Source organism: Apodemus sylvaticus, chromosome 12, assembly GCF_947179515.1.
Source record: "Apodemus sylvaticus chromosome 12, mApoSyl1.1, whole genome shotgun sequence".
Classification (NCBI taxonomy): domain Eukaryota; kingdom Metazoa; phylum Chordata; class Mammalia; order Rodentia; family Muridae; genus Apodemus; species Apodemus sylvaticus.
Window position 1 is genome coordinate 94,159,503 of NC_067483.1, and position 17,689 is coordinate 94,177,191.

Here is a 17,689-nt window from a genome sequence, read left to right on the forward strand (position 1 = left end):
CTATCATAGCATGGTGCGAGTGTGTGGCAAAGCGGCATGAGTAAACAGGGAAAAGCCAACAGGTAGCCTTGCTTCACGGCGATGCAAGGGCAGAGCAGAAAACCACTGAAATGGCTGTTCCAGGAGTTCAGAGTCTAGGAAACGAGGAACAGACTGGACATGGCCAGGGCTTGAGATGCGGGAAGAATGGCAGAGAAGGTCGAGAGAGAATATCAAGAAAGAGAAAAATAGAGAAAGCTGGAATAGTAGGGAGCGGATGGCGTGGGAAGATCTTGACCCTATAATGAAATGGGGTCTGGACCAGCCTGGAGGCTGTCATAGCAGAGTGGGAGTGGGGAGGAGAAGGGCCTGGAGACTAATGTGGGTGCTCTGGTAAGTATATAAGTAAGTAAGTATAGGGACTGAGGGGTCTGGAGGCCAGTGTAGGCTTGGATGTCTACTATGGATATATACTAGATATCACAGTATTTGTCAGAGATGAGTCATATGTCCCTTCTGCAGAGGCAAGGGAAATGACTCCCTTTATTAGATGGGAATCTTTTTCTCACATTCCTGAGGAATTCCAGCTTTTATCTAAACACTAGAAATCCTTCTCTAGATGGTCCAGCTTGAATTGAGCCTAGACTCAATTTTGGACTAAGTCAGAGGACCTGCCTTTTTAGGGGAAATTGAGGTACCGTTTGGACCCAATATATAAGAAGCCACTTTGGGAGAAAGAACAACTCAGTCTCACTTGACCTAATTCCCACCACAACATAGAAATCAACCACTGTCATGGTGCTCCCTTGAAGACACTAATTTCCCATCATGCCTCACTTCTTCAATGTTCTACCACTTGACTACACCCTTCCATTGGAGGTCATGCATTAAATACATATATCATTAAGAGACAAGCCATGCCTAAGAGCTGTGTTCTAAGCCTACTTCTAGAACAAAAGTTCTATCAAAAGCTGTTTTGAACTTTATCAAAATGCCAGAGTCATAAAATGAGCCTGTTTTCTCCCTTGGAAGAGATTTTGGCCTCAAGGAGGTCATAGAAGAGCTGAGATACTAAACATTTGCAGCAGGATAAAAAGAACTCTATTGACAGTAAGTTCAGATGGAGATGGAGAGATATCTCTGTGGTTAGGGTCTCTTCCAGGGAACCCATTTCCAATGTCTACCTTGGGAGGTTCACGACCATTTGTAATTCCAGTTCTGAGGAATCTGTTGCTCCCGTCCGGCTTCTGAGGGCACTGGGCACATGCGGCACCATATACACACAAATTAAAAAATTAAAAATCAATTCATAATATCAAATTTCTTTGATGATGGGCCAGGAAATAGTAGTAAGGGACATGGAGCAAAATAAAGGGTTGTCCCCACTGATTTAACTGCTTCACAGTAATTCTTAAAAAGATAAACAAGACATGTCACAGCCGCTTGCCCACTCACTGTCCTTAGAGATTGGATCAAGTAAACACAAAAGCCCTAAAATGACACTGAGTGCTCAGCTCTGCTCTATTTGTGGCAGGAAACAGGTCAGACCAAGTCCAACCAGAGAGACCAGATGGCACTGTAAGTCATTTCCTAACCACAAGCCAGTTGCAGGACGAGTACCCTCTCTAGGTGACCAGTGGATGCAGCTCACAGTCCACCTCTGCTTTTGATATGCTACTCTTGGAAGGCATATTGCTTCAGAGACTCATTCAAGAAAACCTCTCCCTCCAGTTCATGATGTAGAGGCTGAGGGAAAAGAGACATTTTCTCGGCCAAAAACCCAATATGGAAAAAGGTAGGGATCAAAAGCAAATCCAGGGATGACTGCTTACCAAGGCCTTTTCCCTCTCTACTCCAATGGCTCGTGCACAGAGGGTGTGCGAGATGTTCCTCAAGGAATCCCTGAGGTAACTCTTGGGGGAGCAGGCAGGAACTAGACCCTGTACAACAGGGACTGTGGAGCTCAAGCTTTCTTTATAACATTTGGGAGCCAGACTGTAAATTAGAGATATTGTTCTACAAAAGTACAAAAGAATGCTTGGGAAATTACAGTGGTAATTACTGGGGAGGCAGAGCCTGCCCAGGAAGTTTCCATGCATGAACTCTGCACCTGACACATCTCTGACAAGCAATGTGCTTGTATCTGGATCACACCAACTTGCAAAGAGTTCTAGCAGCAGGAGGACTTCCTTGGGGTCCCAAAGGGCCAAAGCTATCCCTTCAACACACATGGTCCCAACCCCACAGCCTTGTGCTTTCTGAAAATATGGTAAAGAGGTTGAGAATATGTCTCCCAGAGCCAGACAGCCTGGGTTGGAATCCAGACACAGCCCTCCTGTAGTCCAGTGGCCAACAAAGTCACTGAAGTTAACCAGGCTCTCGTATCCTTGTTTATAACATACAGCAGATGGTAGTACCTACCTTGTAGGGTTTTTATAGAGATAAAGAGTGAATGACTCTTCACACACACACACACACACACACACACACACACACATATATATATATACACAGAGAGAGAGAAAGAGAGAGAGAACACTGACAACATCACACAGTGCACAGTGCATACTGTGTGAGTTAGTAAAAGCTATCAACATTGTTCTATTGTTCCTGGATTAAATTATGAAAAAAGGAATATTAGCACTTTTAGTTACTGTTGAATGATTGGGATTTTTTTTTTAATGCAAACAAGAAGGACTTCTGTCTATGTTTTTCTGGGTCCTATCTGCTCACAAGGCCAGCAGACTCCGGTAGCATCATGACTTAATGGAAATGCTAACAATTGAACTTCCTTATGAGGCAGGCAGGTCATTTGATCACTCTAAAGACCCTAAGATATCAATGGCCTCGTGTAAAGAGTGTATTTTAATACATCATGGCTGCTTTGTTTGTTTATTTGTTTTGGAGGGTGGTTGAAATGGTTACTATGCTGTGTATGTCTCCAATGTGGCGCCAGAGGTGAGATCAGTCTTGAGGGGATTGTGTGTTGTAAAGTCCCATACAACAGGAGCACAGTGTAACTCCCCCCCCCCACCAGTGGCATACTTTGCAAGTCTAATTTAACAGACAGTCAGGTTTTCTGGCTGACCTCTTTTTATTTTATATCCTCTTGGGCAATATGAGAAATGAAAGCTGAGAGTTCTGTCTCTCTGTTTCTCCCTCTGTCTGCCTCTGTCTGTTTCTCTCTCTGTCTCTGTCTCTGTCTCTCTCTCTCTCTCTCTCTCTCTCTCTCTCTCTCTCTTTCTCCCTCTCCCCCCCCCCACACACACAACGAGGTGTGGATGGAGGAGAGAGAGGCAGTTTTCATTAATTCCATTAGCACTGTTTTCCCCACAGTAGCTAGGCACCCCTCCTCTCACACCCTAGGAACCCAGTTCTCTCCAAGTGAAGGTCCAGTCCATCTACCATCATCCTAACTTACACCCTAAAGCCTCAGATGCACATTTCAGATTCCTGCCCAGATGAACTATGTAGGCCAACTGCTTATGTGGGTGATGATTTGTTCTCCCTCCTAAAATAGTTTAATTATTTTGCTCCACAAACATCAATTCTCCTCTTCATCTTTAAGTCTAAATGTTTAATACTTATGCAGCTCAAACTAAAATATTAAATGGACAGAAAGGATTTACGGCTGTGCTGCTGTTTCATGAGCTGTTGTACCATGACACTGTGTCTGCTTTCCTTCAGCTGGATGCTTTAGAAGCCAGGTTTAATGTGGAAGGAAGGACCTTGGAGAGAGTGAGAGGTAAGAGGACAGTTTTGATTTCCTACTGTTAAGGTTCTAATGGATGACATTAGAGCGGAGCACTCTCGTGCTAAGCTCACAGTGATGCATATGGGTGTGCATGCACACACACACACACACACACACACACATACACACACATACAAACCACAAACCACTCTCTCTACAGAGTGCCCTGAGAATTATCAATGTATCTTTCATACATCAATCTCGCCTGAATCAGAATCATCCTCAAGGGAGTATATAATATGAGAAGAGGTGCCAACAGAGAGCATCCAGAAACTTCAGGGACTTGCTCTTCTGAACAACTGAATTTTCCAAAGAGTTTAAGATATTCCCATTTAAGAACAAACCCATTTATTTTGGTTTTTTTTCCAATGTAATATTTTCAGTGAGTTTGAATATAAAACTCGTAAATCTATGACAGGTATTCAATTCTGTTCTTGTAGCTTAGCCCCTGCCTCTCAAGACTGCTGTCCTAAGCATCTATTTCTGTGCTAGGCTAAAAATAATATGATCAAAGCCTGCAAAAACAGTACCACCCTCCCCACCCAGTGACAACTAAAGTAGTAAGCTGACAAACAAAGGACAAGGAAAAATGGAGTTTCCCATAAAGGGATCAGAAGCAGACATCAGAGGACAGCTCGGGAGTGAAAGAAATAAAACATGGGTGGATTTTATAGAGGGTGGTAGTAAGTAAACGGTCCTCTGCAGACCTTCCTTCCATGGCTGAGTTTTCTGGCCAGTATCACTCCATCACACTGGTAAAAATCTCAAATCCAAAGGAACATCATTGCTGCTGGGGCATCTTCCATGTCCCTCCTTGTCTAATTCCATGCTTCTCACTTATGCTCTTAACTAACAATCCATAATCCAAACTAGTTATGCATGTATTCTCATGAACTCACATATAGCAGGAACATTGTAATTTCCCATTTTCATAATGAATGAGGAAACTCCTTATCTTGATTATCCAATTATTCAAATAATTAAAACCCAGAACAATGAAGTTTCTGCATATAAATGTCAATTGCTTTTTTTTTTCTTCAAATAAGCCTACCTGTGAACCACACTGGCCAGATCAGGAGTCTGTTCTTAGTCTCCTTCCGTCTCTCTCTGTTATACTCTGCCTGGAGGCCACCTTCTCCTGGTTTTGTTCTTACTTCCAGGCACAGAACACTTTATCCTGGATACATACAATAAGCCTACAAAGACTCTGATGTTGGGAGTTTATGGTTTAGCTCAGTGGTAGAGTGCTTGCCCAGCATGCACAAGGCACTGAGCCTGATTCCCAACACTGCAAAAATAAATAAATGTATACAATGTATTGGAATGCTTGTCACCACACTGCTGTCTCTTCTTGGAATGACCCCTCACTTTGTTTAATTTACTTTAAGATGTTTTTGGAAGCCTCATTTGAACACTGATGCCTTGATGAGAGCTCCCAATCTCTGTCTCCCACACATTCACATGCTGTTCAGATGACATGGTAACATTTAAGCTTGGTGTTTGCACATCTGCCTTCCTCACCAGATATGGGGCTTTGAAGTACAACTTCATGGTACATACAGATTGCCTGAAGACTGTGGTGAAATGTTGGTTTCTTAGAAAACTCAGTTATGTGAATATGTTTTTGTTTTAATCCCAGGTGTGGGGATACTAGGCTACTTCACAGCAGGTGATTGTGATTTGCCTCATGCACTAGCAGGGGTGTGATTTTTGCCAGCTGCATATAGTTTAATTCTGAGGATTCTGGAGAGGAGAGGGTATAAAGGGGGGAGGCCCAGGAAGGAGTGACAGTTGCAGTTTCCCACTGCTTCTCCCACCCCCAACCCCCTACCCCCATCCATCCCTATCTCTGCTCCCCTACCATGCTGCTAGTCCCTGTTGCTGCATTTACTGTTGCTATTGCTGGTTCGTTTGATAATCTGACAAGGAAAACTGGCCTTGCCCCAAGGAACTCTATGTCCTTAATCATCTGAAAGTAGCCCACAGAGATCTACACCCTCCTTCCATTCTAACCATCTTTCTCTCTTACATAGTGTTGGGGCATTGGGAGGGATTAGGGAGGAACAAGAGTTGGAAAGGAGGCAGAGAGATAAGAACACAATAAAGTAGTGTAAAAAGTATGCCAACAGAGGACCTCTTTAAAATGGAACAGGTAGAAAAGGAGGGTCTGCATTTTGCATAGATCCTATGACTCAAACCTCAGACCCACAAACTTCCCCTGAGTCCCTTGATTCAGAGTCTGTATCTGAAACCTCAGGGACCCCACTCTTCATCTGTATTTTAAACAGCACCTAGCAGCTCTACTGACAAGATGAGATGTCAGGGCAGCTGTTACAATGTAGAACAGATTCTTCACATGTGGGCTAGAGGCCCACATTGAGGGATTGGCTGTGGGAGAGGAAAGAGAAACGAGAAGCAGAGACAAGACAGGTTATAGGAAACAGGAAATGAGGAGGAATGGCAGAGGCAGAGAGAAAAGAGATGAGAAAAAGGAGAGGAAAGTAAAGGAGAAAAGAGAACCCCCCCCCCCCCATTCAGCTCCCCTAGTTGGGTTGGTCTGAGTGATCTGTCTTTCTAGGCCACAGGCCTGACATGTGCACTAGAGTCTCCTAAGGTGAGTACTCCAGGGTGTGCAGTGTTGGTACTCCATTCTATGTCTCTGTTTTGCTGAGTGAAGAGGAACCAGCTATTTTGGTGAGAGTATCAACAAAGCATCACATCACAAAAGTGAAAATCCTAAGAGTGAAAGTGCCTCACCCACTAACACAACCAGAGCACAGGTTACCTGATACAGTTCAATCCTCTGTTCGGCCACTCTGGCTTTGGGGTTCTGCAAGCGAAAGACCCTGAACTCGGCCTTCACCAGATTTGAAGCATTTTTCTCCATTGTTGAGACATCAAAGCGGACGATTCTGAAGTAGGGTCTGTAGAAAGTGGGCGGGATGGCATCTGTAAAAAGTTAGCACAGCCATTGAGAAAGATTCAATCCATCATGCTCTCACGAAAGACCACAGTGTGAGATAGTCCCACAGAACTATAAGGGAAATGGCTACAGAATTTTGTTTCCAATGGTCAATTTAATACCATTAGCAATTTAACCAGGAACAAACTAAAATCAACATGTGTGTTTGGTTCCAGGAGAAGCAGATTAAGAACGATTAACAAACCATTTCCAACCACCATGTCTGAATGCAAGCAGTTAACTCAGTCTTTTGAAGGCTGACAGACTCGTGGAAAACCTCAGATGGTTACGAATTGGAACAGGTTCATGACAGTTGATGGCTGGAGAGAGCTGCCGGGCTTGCATACACTTTAATCAGATATGCCAAGAAAATAGCTCCTAAATGGCAAGGCTTCATTCTCCCCATGTGTTTCTTTCCTTGAAAGTTTGGCATTCAGCTACTCTGCTCCTATTCAGGCTCAGGGACTGGGTCATTTCTTTTTACTTTTAAAGTCTGGGTTTCCACACACATGACCAAGTTACGATAAGAAAATCTGAATAAAACGAGAGCAGATCCACAAACTACCCACACCTGGGCCAACCTTCAAATTCTTGGGGGAGGGTAGTTTCATCTGTAGATAAAAGGTAATCCTACAAAGAGGAAAAATAAAGCACCAATTCCTTTATTTTGGAGCTTTGTGGAAGACAGCATTTGTGATGTTACACGACAAGTTCAAGACCGTGCATTGGTTCAAATCTTCGTTATTTTCTAGCAACTGTCCTTACCTTTGAATATGGGTGTGGCATTACCCTAAGATGCAAGAAGGCTGTCCTGTCTCTTTGATTTCACTTCCAACATTCATTGAGTACCAACACTGGGCCAAGAGACCATTGGCTTTTAAGTATGTTTCTATAATCATCCAGTTCTCCCCTGTACGTATACCTTCCCCATTCTAGAATGTTCTAGCTGATCTAGAAGCTCTGCTTCTTGTGCTTACATTCATATGACGTGATCATCCATGGTTATGCTTCTCTTTAAATATTTTGTTTGTTTCTGCATTGTGCTTTTTTTTTTTAATTTTGCTTTCCCCTGTAAAAAAATTTAAACCTGAAAAATAGAGAAATTCCTTGCAAGGAATTTCTTCTTCCTCCCCATAGGGCAGGGTTCTGAATATAGGGATTTCTCCAAAGATCTCTTCTTTGCATAGTTGATCATCAACAAGTATGTTGGGAGAGTCTGGTTATTGGTAATACTAACTTATTAAATAAGCCATCTTGCTGATCTTAAAACAGATAATAAATACCCCTCCTGCTTTCCTGGGAAATCATGCCTTGACAATTTCACTGGAGTGTGAGAAACAAGCAGATATCCTCATCTTCAGGAGCTCTGCAGGTTGTGTAGCATGGGTGCCCTTTCTTATCTCTCTCCATATCCTCAAGACTCTGCAAATACAAGCTCATGGACTTCCAAGTCAATTGGATTCAGACTTTGAATCCTACGAACTCAGGGTTTGTAGACTCACAAACCAGAACTCTCAGAAACAAACTAACAAACAGCCCCACACATCTAAAATAAGCAGATTTTGGAGAAAGGGATTCACTGAAAGGATGTGCTGGCTCTCGGTGGGACAGACATCTGGGAAGCCTTTAGGCCACCTGAGGAGTCCTTGGAGCCTCCAAGTGAGGGGTGCAATTCCACAAGACAGCTGCTGAGGCAACAGCAACTCTTCTCAGCTTGCAATATACCCATCCCAGGAGTCATGATTCCTGGTCCTACACTAAGCAGCACAGCTGAAAACAGGTCACTTGCCCTGGCACGGCATGCTGGGCAGAGCGCAGGCCAGGCACTCTGGCTTCCCACACCCTCTTGGCCAGAACCATCCACAGGAGTCATGGCCACATTCATCTTCACTTATCCTCTACATTAGGCAGCAGAGGCTTCAAACATCCTTTGAAAGCATGTCCTGGAAGAGCAGGACGGGTTTTGTGTGTTTCCTGTCATTAGCCAGAGTAAACATCTACTCCCTTTACTCCTTTTCCTTCTATTGGAGCCCCTCCGGAGCCATTCTGACTTCCACAAACAGCTGTCTTTCACACCCCTCCGCCATAATCTTCTCCTTTATCAAGTTTGTAAATAAGTGCTTTCCAGATTTATTTTTATTCTCTTTTGTGTTTATTAAACTTTGAACAAATTTCTTTTCCCCTTTCTGGTCTTCTGCCCATACACACGCATTTCCTTTTTTACGGCTGCCTCAGACCATGAGGTCAATTTTGTTTCTACTTCTTCTAAGCAAATCCCCAAATGATCCTGTCCCAGGCCTTTGAGCGCTGAAGGGGCATCGGCAAATATTTACAAGAGCAGCTTGCCGGCTAAGTGTGGTCCCTCCACCCCTGCCACACAGGTCTCTGCTAGATCACAGAACCATTTAGACAGCTTATATTCCAGCCGACTGATAATATCAATCTGCATTTAGGTTTCAGTTAATGCACGAGGTGGCGGGATGGCTGAGGAGGCCCGACCAATGTCTCTGGTCAGGTTTTGTAGCCAGGTGAACCAACCAGGCCTGGGGGAGGTTGTGACAAGCCAAAAAAAGCTGCTGACCCAAGAAGAACTGTCCCCTACTGTCACCTGCTTACTGATCACAAGACCCCTAGCCTGGATGAGGGAGGGCCTTGAGCAACTTGCCAAATGGCCTCTCTTTTTGGTGATATAATTGCTGAAAACTTCTCTAAATGAAATGGGCCGGGTCATCACAAGCCAGAACCAGAACACGCAGGCAAGCTCGCTCTCTCAGCTAAGGCCGCCAGAGCAGCGGGGCAGCGGTTTAATGGCCTGTGCAGCCCAGATCCACCCACTTAGGAATGGGTTTGAAGGAATGAGCTGTTTCCTCTGCTTCCTCCAGGAACTCACTTTCCCCTCTGGGATGGGTTCTTGCTATAATCCTCTGCAGTTGCAATCCCAGCTTCAGTCCCCCTTCTGGCCAGGTGACCAGGTACTCCTGCTTGACCGGGGCCAGTTTACCCACATGCAGCGCCTGCCCCCTCCTCCCCCTCCATTACTGACCCACTTTTTCAACTCAAGCAAACTGATTTTCCTTCAACCATTGGCTTTCCTACCAGCTGCTGTCGCTGTTACTTCCCCTAAGTATCCCCAGTGCATGTGCAATGCAGTCGGAGAAAATCGTGTGTCACGGATCGAGTGGTCATCTGCCCCTCCCCTTGCTCCAGCTACACATTTTTGCTAAATCAAATTTGGGGAACTGGAGAGCTGGGGGCACAGGGATTTAACTCTTCAATAATTTGCAAAGTATCAGTATACAGAAAGCTAAATGTAGCATTTAATCACATATGACTTCATAAACATAACATACTGACTTGAGTCTGTTCCAAATAAGTAATTTATTATATATACTGTATTTTCTCTATAAAACCACCTCAGGCTCAGGTGTCTTTTATTTACAGTTCTTTGCTTCTGCATACCCCAGAGCTGACTTTGTGGCCTTGTGACCAGAACAGATGCCAGGAGTCCCATACTCAAGCCCTTACCCTGAGTAGAATGCACTATGGTATCATTTTGAAATCCTTAATAATGTTTTAATCCATTTTTTTTTTATGTGAAGTCCTCTAGGACAATGGGTACGAGGCTTGGAACCTCAGCCCTTGTACTGGCCTATCCTTCCAGGATCTGCTGCTTCTGCCCTTTGCTCGACGCTGGTCCCAGCCTCACACAAGGTTCTTGGACTACACAATGACCACTGTTGTCATCTACACAACCCAAGTGATTTTTGTGGTGGCAACTGCTCCATCCCTTGCTGGCAGTGTCATGGTGCATTCAGAAAGACATTCCGTGGGGCCATGCCCCCAGCCCTCTTTACTTACCAAGCATAGGCCAGTTTGGAACTCACACTATCTTGGGATAGAGCAACAGACTTCTGGGGAACAATACGCCTGCTTGATAATGTCACAGGCGGCCAGGGTCAGAGAAACCTACTAACAGGTGGGCTGAACACTCTGAGTCAACGGGCAAGATCTCGGGTGCCTGTGAGGATCTCTCAGTGAAATAACACCTAGCACCATTACAAGGGAGCATAGCCAATATAGGCTGAGGCCCAAGGCAGACAGAGAGACAGAAAGAGACAGAGACAGAGAGACAGAGACTGAGGAGGGGGGAGAGGCAGAGAGAGAGACAGAGATAGAGAAAGAAACTATGAAACAAGCCAAAAGTTGTGTACACTATGACCTTCTTTCCTTCCTTTCTTCCTTCCTTCCTTCCTTCCTTTCTTCCTTCCTTCCTTCCTTCCTTTCTTCCTTCCTTCCTTCCTTCCTTCCTTCCTTCCTTCCTTCCTGTCTGTGTTCTTCCTTCCTTCTTCAGTGGTGCTTCCTTCCTGGTGGTACTAGGATGTAATCCAGGGTCTTGTTGCTCCATGCAATTGCTCTACAACTGAGCTATAGCCCTAGTTGTTCTAGAATTTTCTACAGGTTCTCTTTTTCTGACTGAGCAAGAGACCCCTATGGTTTGCCTTTGAAGAAGGGCCCTGCACAGAACAAGAAGATCTCAGGACAGGAAAGATCTCAGTGGGTAATTTCGGTTCTAATACCAAATCAAGAAGACCTGGGCGGAATGCAGCAGGAACATGACCCAGCTTTTCAGAGCCTGTCTCTTCATCTACATACCCAGGCAAGTCAATATCAGATGGTGCTGTCAGGACCACATGAGAAAGCAGAAGGGAAGTTGGAGCCCTGGATCCTGTACAAATCTCTACTCAGGTCCCTTGCAAAGCTGCCAAGTGGCCATTGGGCCTTTGTGAATGTGCCCGGGAGGGAAGCTCTCTTGTTGCCTGACAGAATTCATTAGAAGCAAAGAGAAGGAATAAAAACAGCTGCATGTCCCAGGGCACCATATAAAGGGCTCTGTGTGCTCTAATTCCTGTGCCCTGTATGCCAGGGGGTAGGGTGAGTAGCAACAAGAGTTTTCACAGTTCCCACCATCTTCCACTTGTTTAACTGAAAGTTCTAGCCACTCTAAAGAGTGACAAGACAATTCCATTTTCCCACCAAAGGTCTCTATATGGCTCAATGCCACCCCTACACCCATAATGCTGAAATGAGGTCTCAGAAAAAGGTGTCAGGTTTAAGAGTACATACTCATAATCTCAACATTTTGGAGACTGGGGTGGAAAGACTGTCATGAGTGGGAAGCTAACCTAGACTAGCCATCAACTGTTCTAAGCTGACTAAGGATATTTAGGAAGACAAAAGAAACAACAACAACAATGACAACAACAAAGAAACAAAGCCCAGTGATGGTGGCGCATGCCTTTAGTCCCAGCACTCAGGAGGCAGAGGCAGGTGGATCTCTAAGTTTGAAATCAGCCTGGTCTACAGAGTAAGTTCAAAGACAGACAAGACTACTTTGTCTGGGGGAAAAAACAGGCCAACAAATAAACAAAACAAAAAAACAAAAAAACAAAACAAAGTTGAAGAAAGGTCTTACCTATGTGTTCTAACAAAGAATAAAGAAACAGAACCTGTAAGAAATCCGCTAGGATGTGAAGAGCTCTGTACTAAGCCAGGCCAGGGTTAGCACTCTAGGGTTACACCACAAAATTGACAAGAAAAAGACAGGTGACATGCTGAATTTGCTACAGGCGTTTGCTAAAATATTGGATGTCAAAGTGTGGTCCTGGGTCCACAAACCTGTGAACTAGGAAACCTAAGATAAAGACCCGCTATTGGATGGGTATCTTATACACAAGCTCTGAGATACCCTTCCTTCTCCCATGAGTCAACCTTCTGGCAGACTGATTCCTGGTTGGTCAAGCCAGTGCTGCTACACAGGATCATTGGAGACCAGGAGAAACTCTTGGTGTCCAACAACAATAGTCATCTAAGGAGATTCCTTCAACTTTCTTTGTCCTTGGGGAATTTCTAAGATGAGCAAGAAAGGTCAAAGTGAAATATAGATTGTGTGGGTTTCCAAGGGGTTGGTGATAGTCTGGGGAGGTTTTGTGTATTCTGCTCCCTGAGGGCATCATAACATACCTGCACTTTAAATCCAGCTAGACCCCTTCCAGAAACAGTAAGGGGCTTCCAAGCCAACGCAGGGCCCTTCTGACAAGAGTGGAGCTAAGACTCCCAAGGTTGGGATAATTAGGAATAATACACGAGAAAAGAAAGACATCCCTCACCTGGGATCCAGTTTGTGTTTCCTCTTGGTTGGGAATTGAGAAACTTCTGCACAACTGAGAAAATTGAACTTGCCTGCAAAGGCATCTCTTAAAAAGATGTTAAAAACAATCTCTTCTGTCCGCTAGAATGTTTGCAGCCCCTGGCTTAACTGTCAAACATTCCCCTCCCATTAAACCGAACCATACACCTCATAAAACTAGTTTACAGTTCCATCTGCCAAAGGAAATTCTTTGAGATAAGATAAATACGTGAACCAGCTCATATATTTTTGGCTAATTTTTAAACCACGTAATCTTTACATTTTGTTGGAAATTATGACATGACTTAAAACATGGAATTCTAGATTCAGTCATTGTGGAACCAACTGAAAGTGAGGCTCTTGAGGGGCCAGCATGCAATACCTGATGGCCCTTTCCTTAAATCTCCCTCTCTGGAAGCACTTGCCCTTAAACCTGAGGCATGAGCCACCCCTTATCTTGTCTTAATAAACTTGCTTACTTCAATAAATGTTGACTGATCTTCAGATTCTTTCCTGCAGTTTAGGCAAGGACCTGCTCTATCTGAATGAAGATCCCTAAGTGGGGAGCACAGCCCTAGGAGCACGGTGCTGTGCTTTTGTTTTCCCACTACCACTGGTGCTCAAAGAATGAGGAGAGTACAGGTCTTGGGTGATTCCTGAATACCTTAGATTTTGAGAACCACTGAAATAAAGAACTGGGGGAAAAGTCACAAATAAATGAAAAAGCACAAAGGAACATTTAGGCTTTTGATCAGACATTGCACATACCACATAAGTACAAGTATCCACCTGTCTCCCAAGAAAATAAGCTCCAGTGCAAGCAGAGGAATTCATGCGCTTGCAGACATCTGGTGTAGCAAATCTGGTAGTTCTTCACACTAGTCTTATTTTAATGGCCTCCAGTGCGTTTGTCCTCTGAATCCCATTGTTAAAGAATGGGCACTCAACCTGAGGGTTTTATCAGTATCCTAGACTTACTGGTTGAACCGCAGGTAATTCTTTGCACCGCCATCTTTGAGAACTTGGACGATAGACTCTGCAGGTTGGATCACATGAGTTTGGCCAACCTTCCATTTCCAGCTTCTCAATTCATGAACTAGCTAGAGGTGAATGAAATGTGCCTATCCCACCCTTCCCTCCCATATGCGCTGCTTCCACACCACACCACTTCTAAGATGAGGAAATGCAGTGTGGGGAAACTGAAATAACTTTTAGCTAGAGTCAAGAGGAGGTGGTACTTTCAGTCAAAAGTACATTGATTCTACACTCTCTGCGTCCTATGGGCTGCATGAACGCCACCTGACCAGAAGGGTCAACAATGGCATTTGATGGGCTATTACCACAAGAGCACAAAGAAGGAAGCTTGGTCTCCTTCAATAAAGGTCACCTTGAGGAAGTTTGATGCCAGGATCCACATCTTCACTCCCTGGTAGACTGCTCCCTGGTTGGGCAAGGTGGGCTGCACACTGTGACCCTCCCCAGTAAGAGGGATGTTACTAACTCCAGTATTGCTGCCATCTCTCCAACTTCTACCACATGTGCCAATTCCTCTAACCCTATTAGCATCTACATGTGGCACTTCTAGAACCATCCAACGAGCAGAAGGGACTCCTTGTTTCCTCTTCCATGACAGACTCCACCACCCTGAAGCTTAGCACTGATTGGCATGGACATGTGACGTGCTTAGTGAGTGTAACAGTCCCTCATCCCTGACATCCTCGGTGTTCAGGGAAGTAGTTTCGGGGTTTATTAGACAGCCCCCAGAACGCAACAAGACAATCAGCACACCCAACAGTTGGAGGGCAATAAATCAGCTCCTATTTGTGTGCATAGGCGCAGCCAGCAAGAAACCAAGACAATTGTGTTTTGGGGTTTTCTGAAATTTGTCTTGGCACACTGGCTGTAGATTCAGTTTCACCACCACATCCCGACACCGCTGACATTCAAGTCACAGCAATTTAACACAAAGTGACTGAGAAATAAACAGCCCATCGGCCGTGGTTTCTGATTTTCTCTCCGGCCATCCCACCTATTAAATTGTAACAGGGCACCACAGCATCTGCAGCTTACAGCGGAGGCTCCGAGGGGGGGCTGTGTCAGACTGGACATGCCGCTGGCAGCAGGGGGCCTAATGTGCCAGTGTCAGCTTGTGTGACTTGGCCTTCATCAAGCTGCTATTTGAGACCCTGCATACTGTCAGCGGGACTGTTTGGGCCCCTTCTTACACGGCAAAGCAGTGGTGCTGGCCCGTGATGTTTGGTTTTCTTGAACTGTGACAGACACAGAGTTTCTACTTTCTATCCCAAAGTTTCCATTGCCCCCCCATAAAAACCCTCCTCTTTGGAGACACCCATTTTCCTTACTGTTCCAGGTTTCTCAGCCACCTCTAGGCTGGCTGGGGAAGTTTGGGGCTTCACAATAAAAGCTCTGGATACGGAAAAGCAGGCCAACTGTGTCTGTAAAAGGCTACTGGCTAGCTTGGAAGCAATCCAGGGAAGGTAATCGTGGAAAGAGTATGGCTGGACCCACATTTGATGAGCTAGCCAATGACCTCATGGTCTTCCGGGGAAGGCCACCGTAGCTCTGGGTTAAGCTACTCTTTTTTGGCTTGTTTGTTTTGAAGATAGGGTCTAACTATGTAGCACAGGCTGGCTTTGTACCCGTGGTCTTCTGTCTCAGCCTCCCAGTGCCACAAGTCCATACACAGGCTACCAATGCTCAGTTCAGCACTGGGGTCAGATGTTTAGAATCAGTTTTACAGAGCGCAGTATCTTTTTTTTTTTTTTAATAACATGTACATCTCTCTTTTTCTTCTTCCCCCATTTCTTCCTTTGTCCACCTCTCCCTTCCTTTCTTCTTCCCTCTTTTCCTTCCTCTCTTTCCCTTCCTCCCTCCCTTTTACTCTCCTTCCCTCTCCCATTCTCCTGACTCTTCTACTCCATTCTCTTTCTTTCCTTTCTTTCTTCCCTTTAAACTATCCTTTTAGGAGCACTCAAGGGTGACAAGGGCCGGCTGTTTCTGCATAGGACCTGGGTTCAATCCCCAGCACCAACTGGAAGCTCCCAATTATCAGGGATCTGATCCCCTTTTCTGGTCTCCCTGGCTTTGCATACATACAGTGCACACACATGCATTCAGACAAAACACTCACAGACAGACAGACAGGCAGACAGACAGACAGACAGACAGACCAAAGCAGTTGTGCACTTTGTCCTCTGACATCCAGTCACCTTTGTGAACCACCAATGCAGCTAAAAAGGCTATGACCCCACAACATCATAATTCATACATCTACTGCAGAGAACACAAACGCTCCAAACAAGTCCAATAGAAAGACACCAACTAATACATGTTGATTGCTTTAGTAAATTTCATTGGAGCAATTTAAAAGTTATCCTGAACCCCTTAATAAGAACCATGTTTTATTTACTTTTTCTTTCGCGTTACAGATGAAGACCCTGAGGGATTAAGATTTTTCTACAGTTCCCCCAGTATTGGCAAAGCATGGGTTAAAAGACACAACCCTTGCCGTCCTTGCTTTCCTGTGCTACAAACAGCATAGTGACACAAACCCTGGCATTCTCTCTGCTAGGGTGACGCCCCCTCCTGCGGCTCTGTCCTGATCTCTGTATATATCACAGGCAGGACAGCTTTTTACCAGCCTGATGACATTGCCCAAATCTTAAGAACAAGCAATCAAGCAAACAAATAAAATCATCCAACAGCTAGGGTGCTAGTTCACTCTCTATCACTGTGATAAAACACCACAACCAAAAGCAGCCTAAAGAGGAAAGGGTTTGTTTCAGCATTCAGCTCCTTCCCAGGTCCCAGCCCATCATGAACAGAAGTTAGCGGGAACTCAAGGCAGGAACTGAGGCAGATGCTCGGAAGAGCGCTGCTTCCTGGCTTGTTCCTCATAGTCAGCTATTTCTCGATACCTCCCGGGATCAGCTGCCCAGGGACGTCACTGCCCCCATGAGATATTCCCTTCCACTTAAATCATTAATCAAGAAAAATGCACCCTCAGACTTGCCCACAGACTAATCAGATGGCATTTTCTCTATTGAGATTCCTGCTTTCCCAATGATTCTAGTTTGTATCAACTGGACAAAAAGACCTAACCAATACAGCATTATAGATTCTTTGAGTTTTCTGCATGCTTCTTACTTAGGGCCTTTTTTTTTCCTTTTTGAAAGGCAGTCTCTTAATTACTTTGAGGCATCGTGCTGATACACTTCTCTGCCTTAAAGCTGATGTTAATAAGTGGCAGGGCACACCCGGCTAGAATTGCAAGCTGATTGCCAACCGAACCCAGTGGCACAGGCTGTTAGTAGGAGCATCTTAAACCCATGGCTTGGCAGAGGAGCATGGAAAGGAATCGATGGTCCCGATGAGCCAGTCTGAACTAAGTGACGCAAAAGCTATGACACTCACTCTCTGCAGCCCTGCCGGGCAGTGTGAGCATGTGCTGAGGGGCTGCCTGCACCCCTCAGGTGTGTGCAGGCTCAGTGGCATCTGACCCCTCTGACTCTCAGAGCTCAGGCTCAGCACAGCAGCCTCTGAAAGCTTTTGGTGTACAAAGGTTCCCTGTCAAGGGCCAAGCATGGAGCTTCAGGAGAGGCCCGGGGATGCTCCCTTAAGAGAAGGGCTCCAAGTCCCCTCAGTCCTGATTAAAAATTCTGAGGCCGGTTCTCATGTCATCTCCTCCTCATCTCATTTCTATGCAGATAATTTCTATTCTTTTCGCTGTTTTTCATGTTCATGTTTCCTTGTTCATTTTCCCCCAATATTAAAATCAGTCCTTTAA

At 45.0% G+C, this 17,689-nt stretch overlaps 1 protein-coding gene across 1 annotated transcript in view; it reads right to left on the reverse strand.

Annotated features, from left to right (window-relative positions):
• Tgfb2 (transforming growth factor beta 2) overlaps positions 1 to 17,689 on the reverse strand; it is an 80,194-nt gene that overhangs the window by 19,029 nt on the left and 43,476 nt on the right. Inside the window, exon 2 of the mRNA XM_052200849.1 lies at positions 6,519 to 6,682. Coding sequence (XP_052056809.1) covers positions 6,519 to 6,682 — 164 coding nt within the window. The remainder of the gene's footprint in view (positions 1 to 6,518; positions 6,683 to 17,689) is intronic.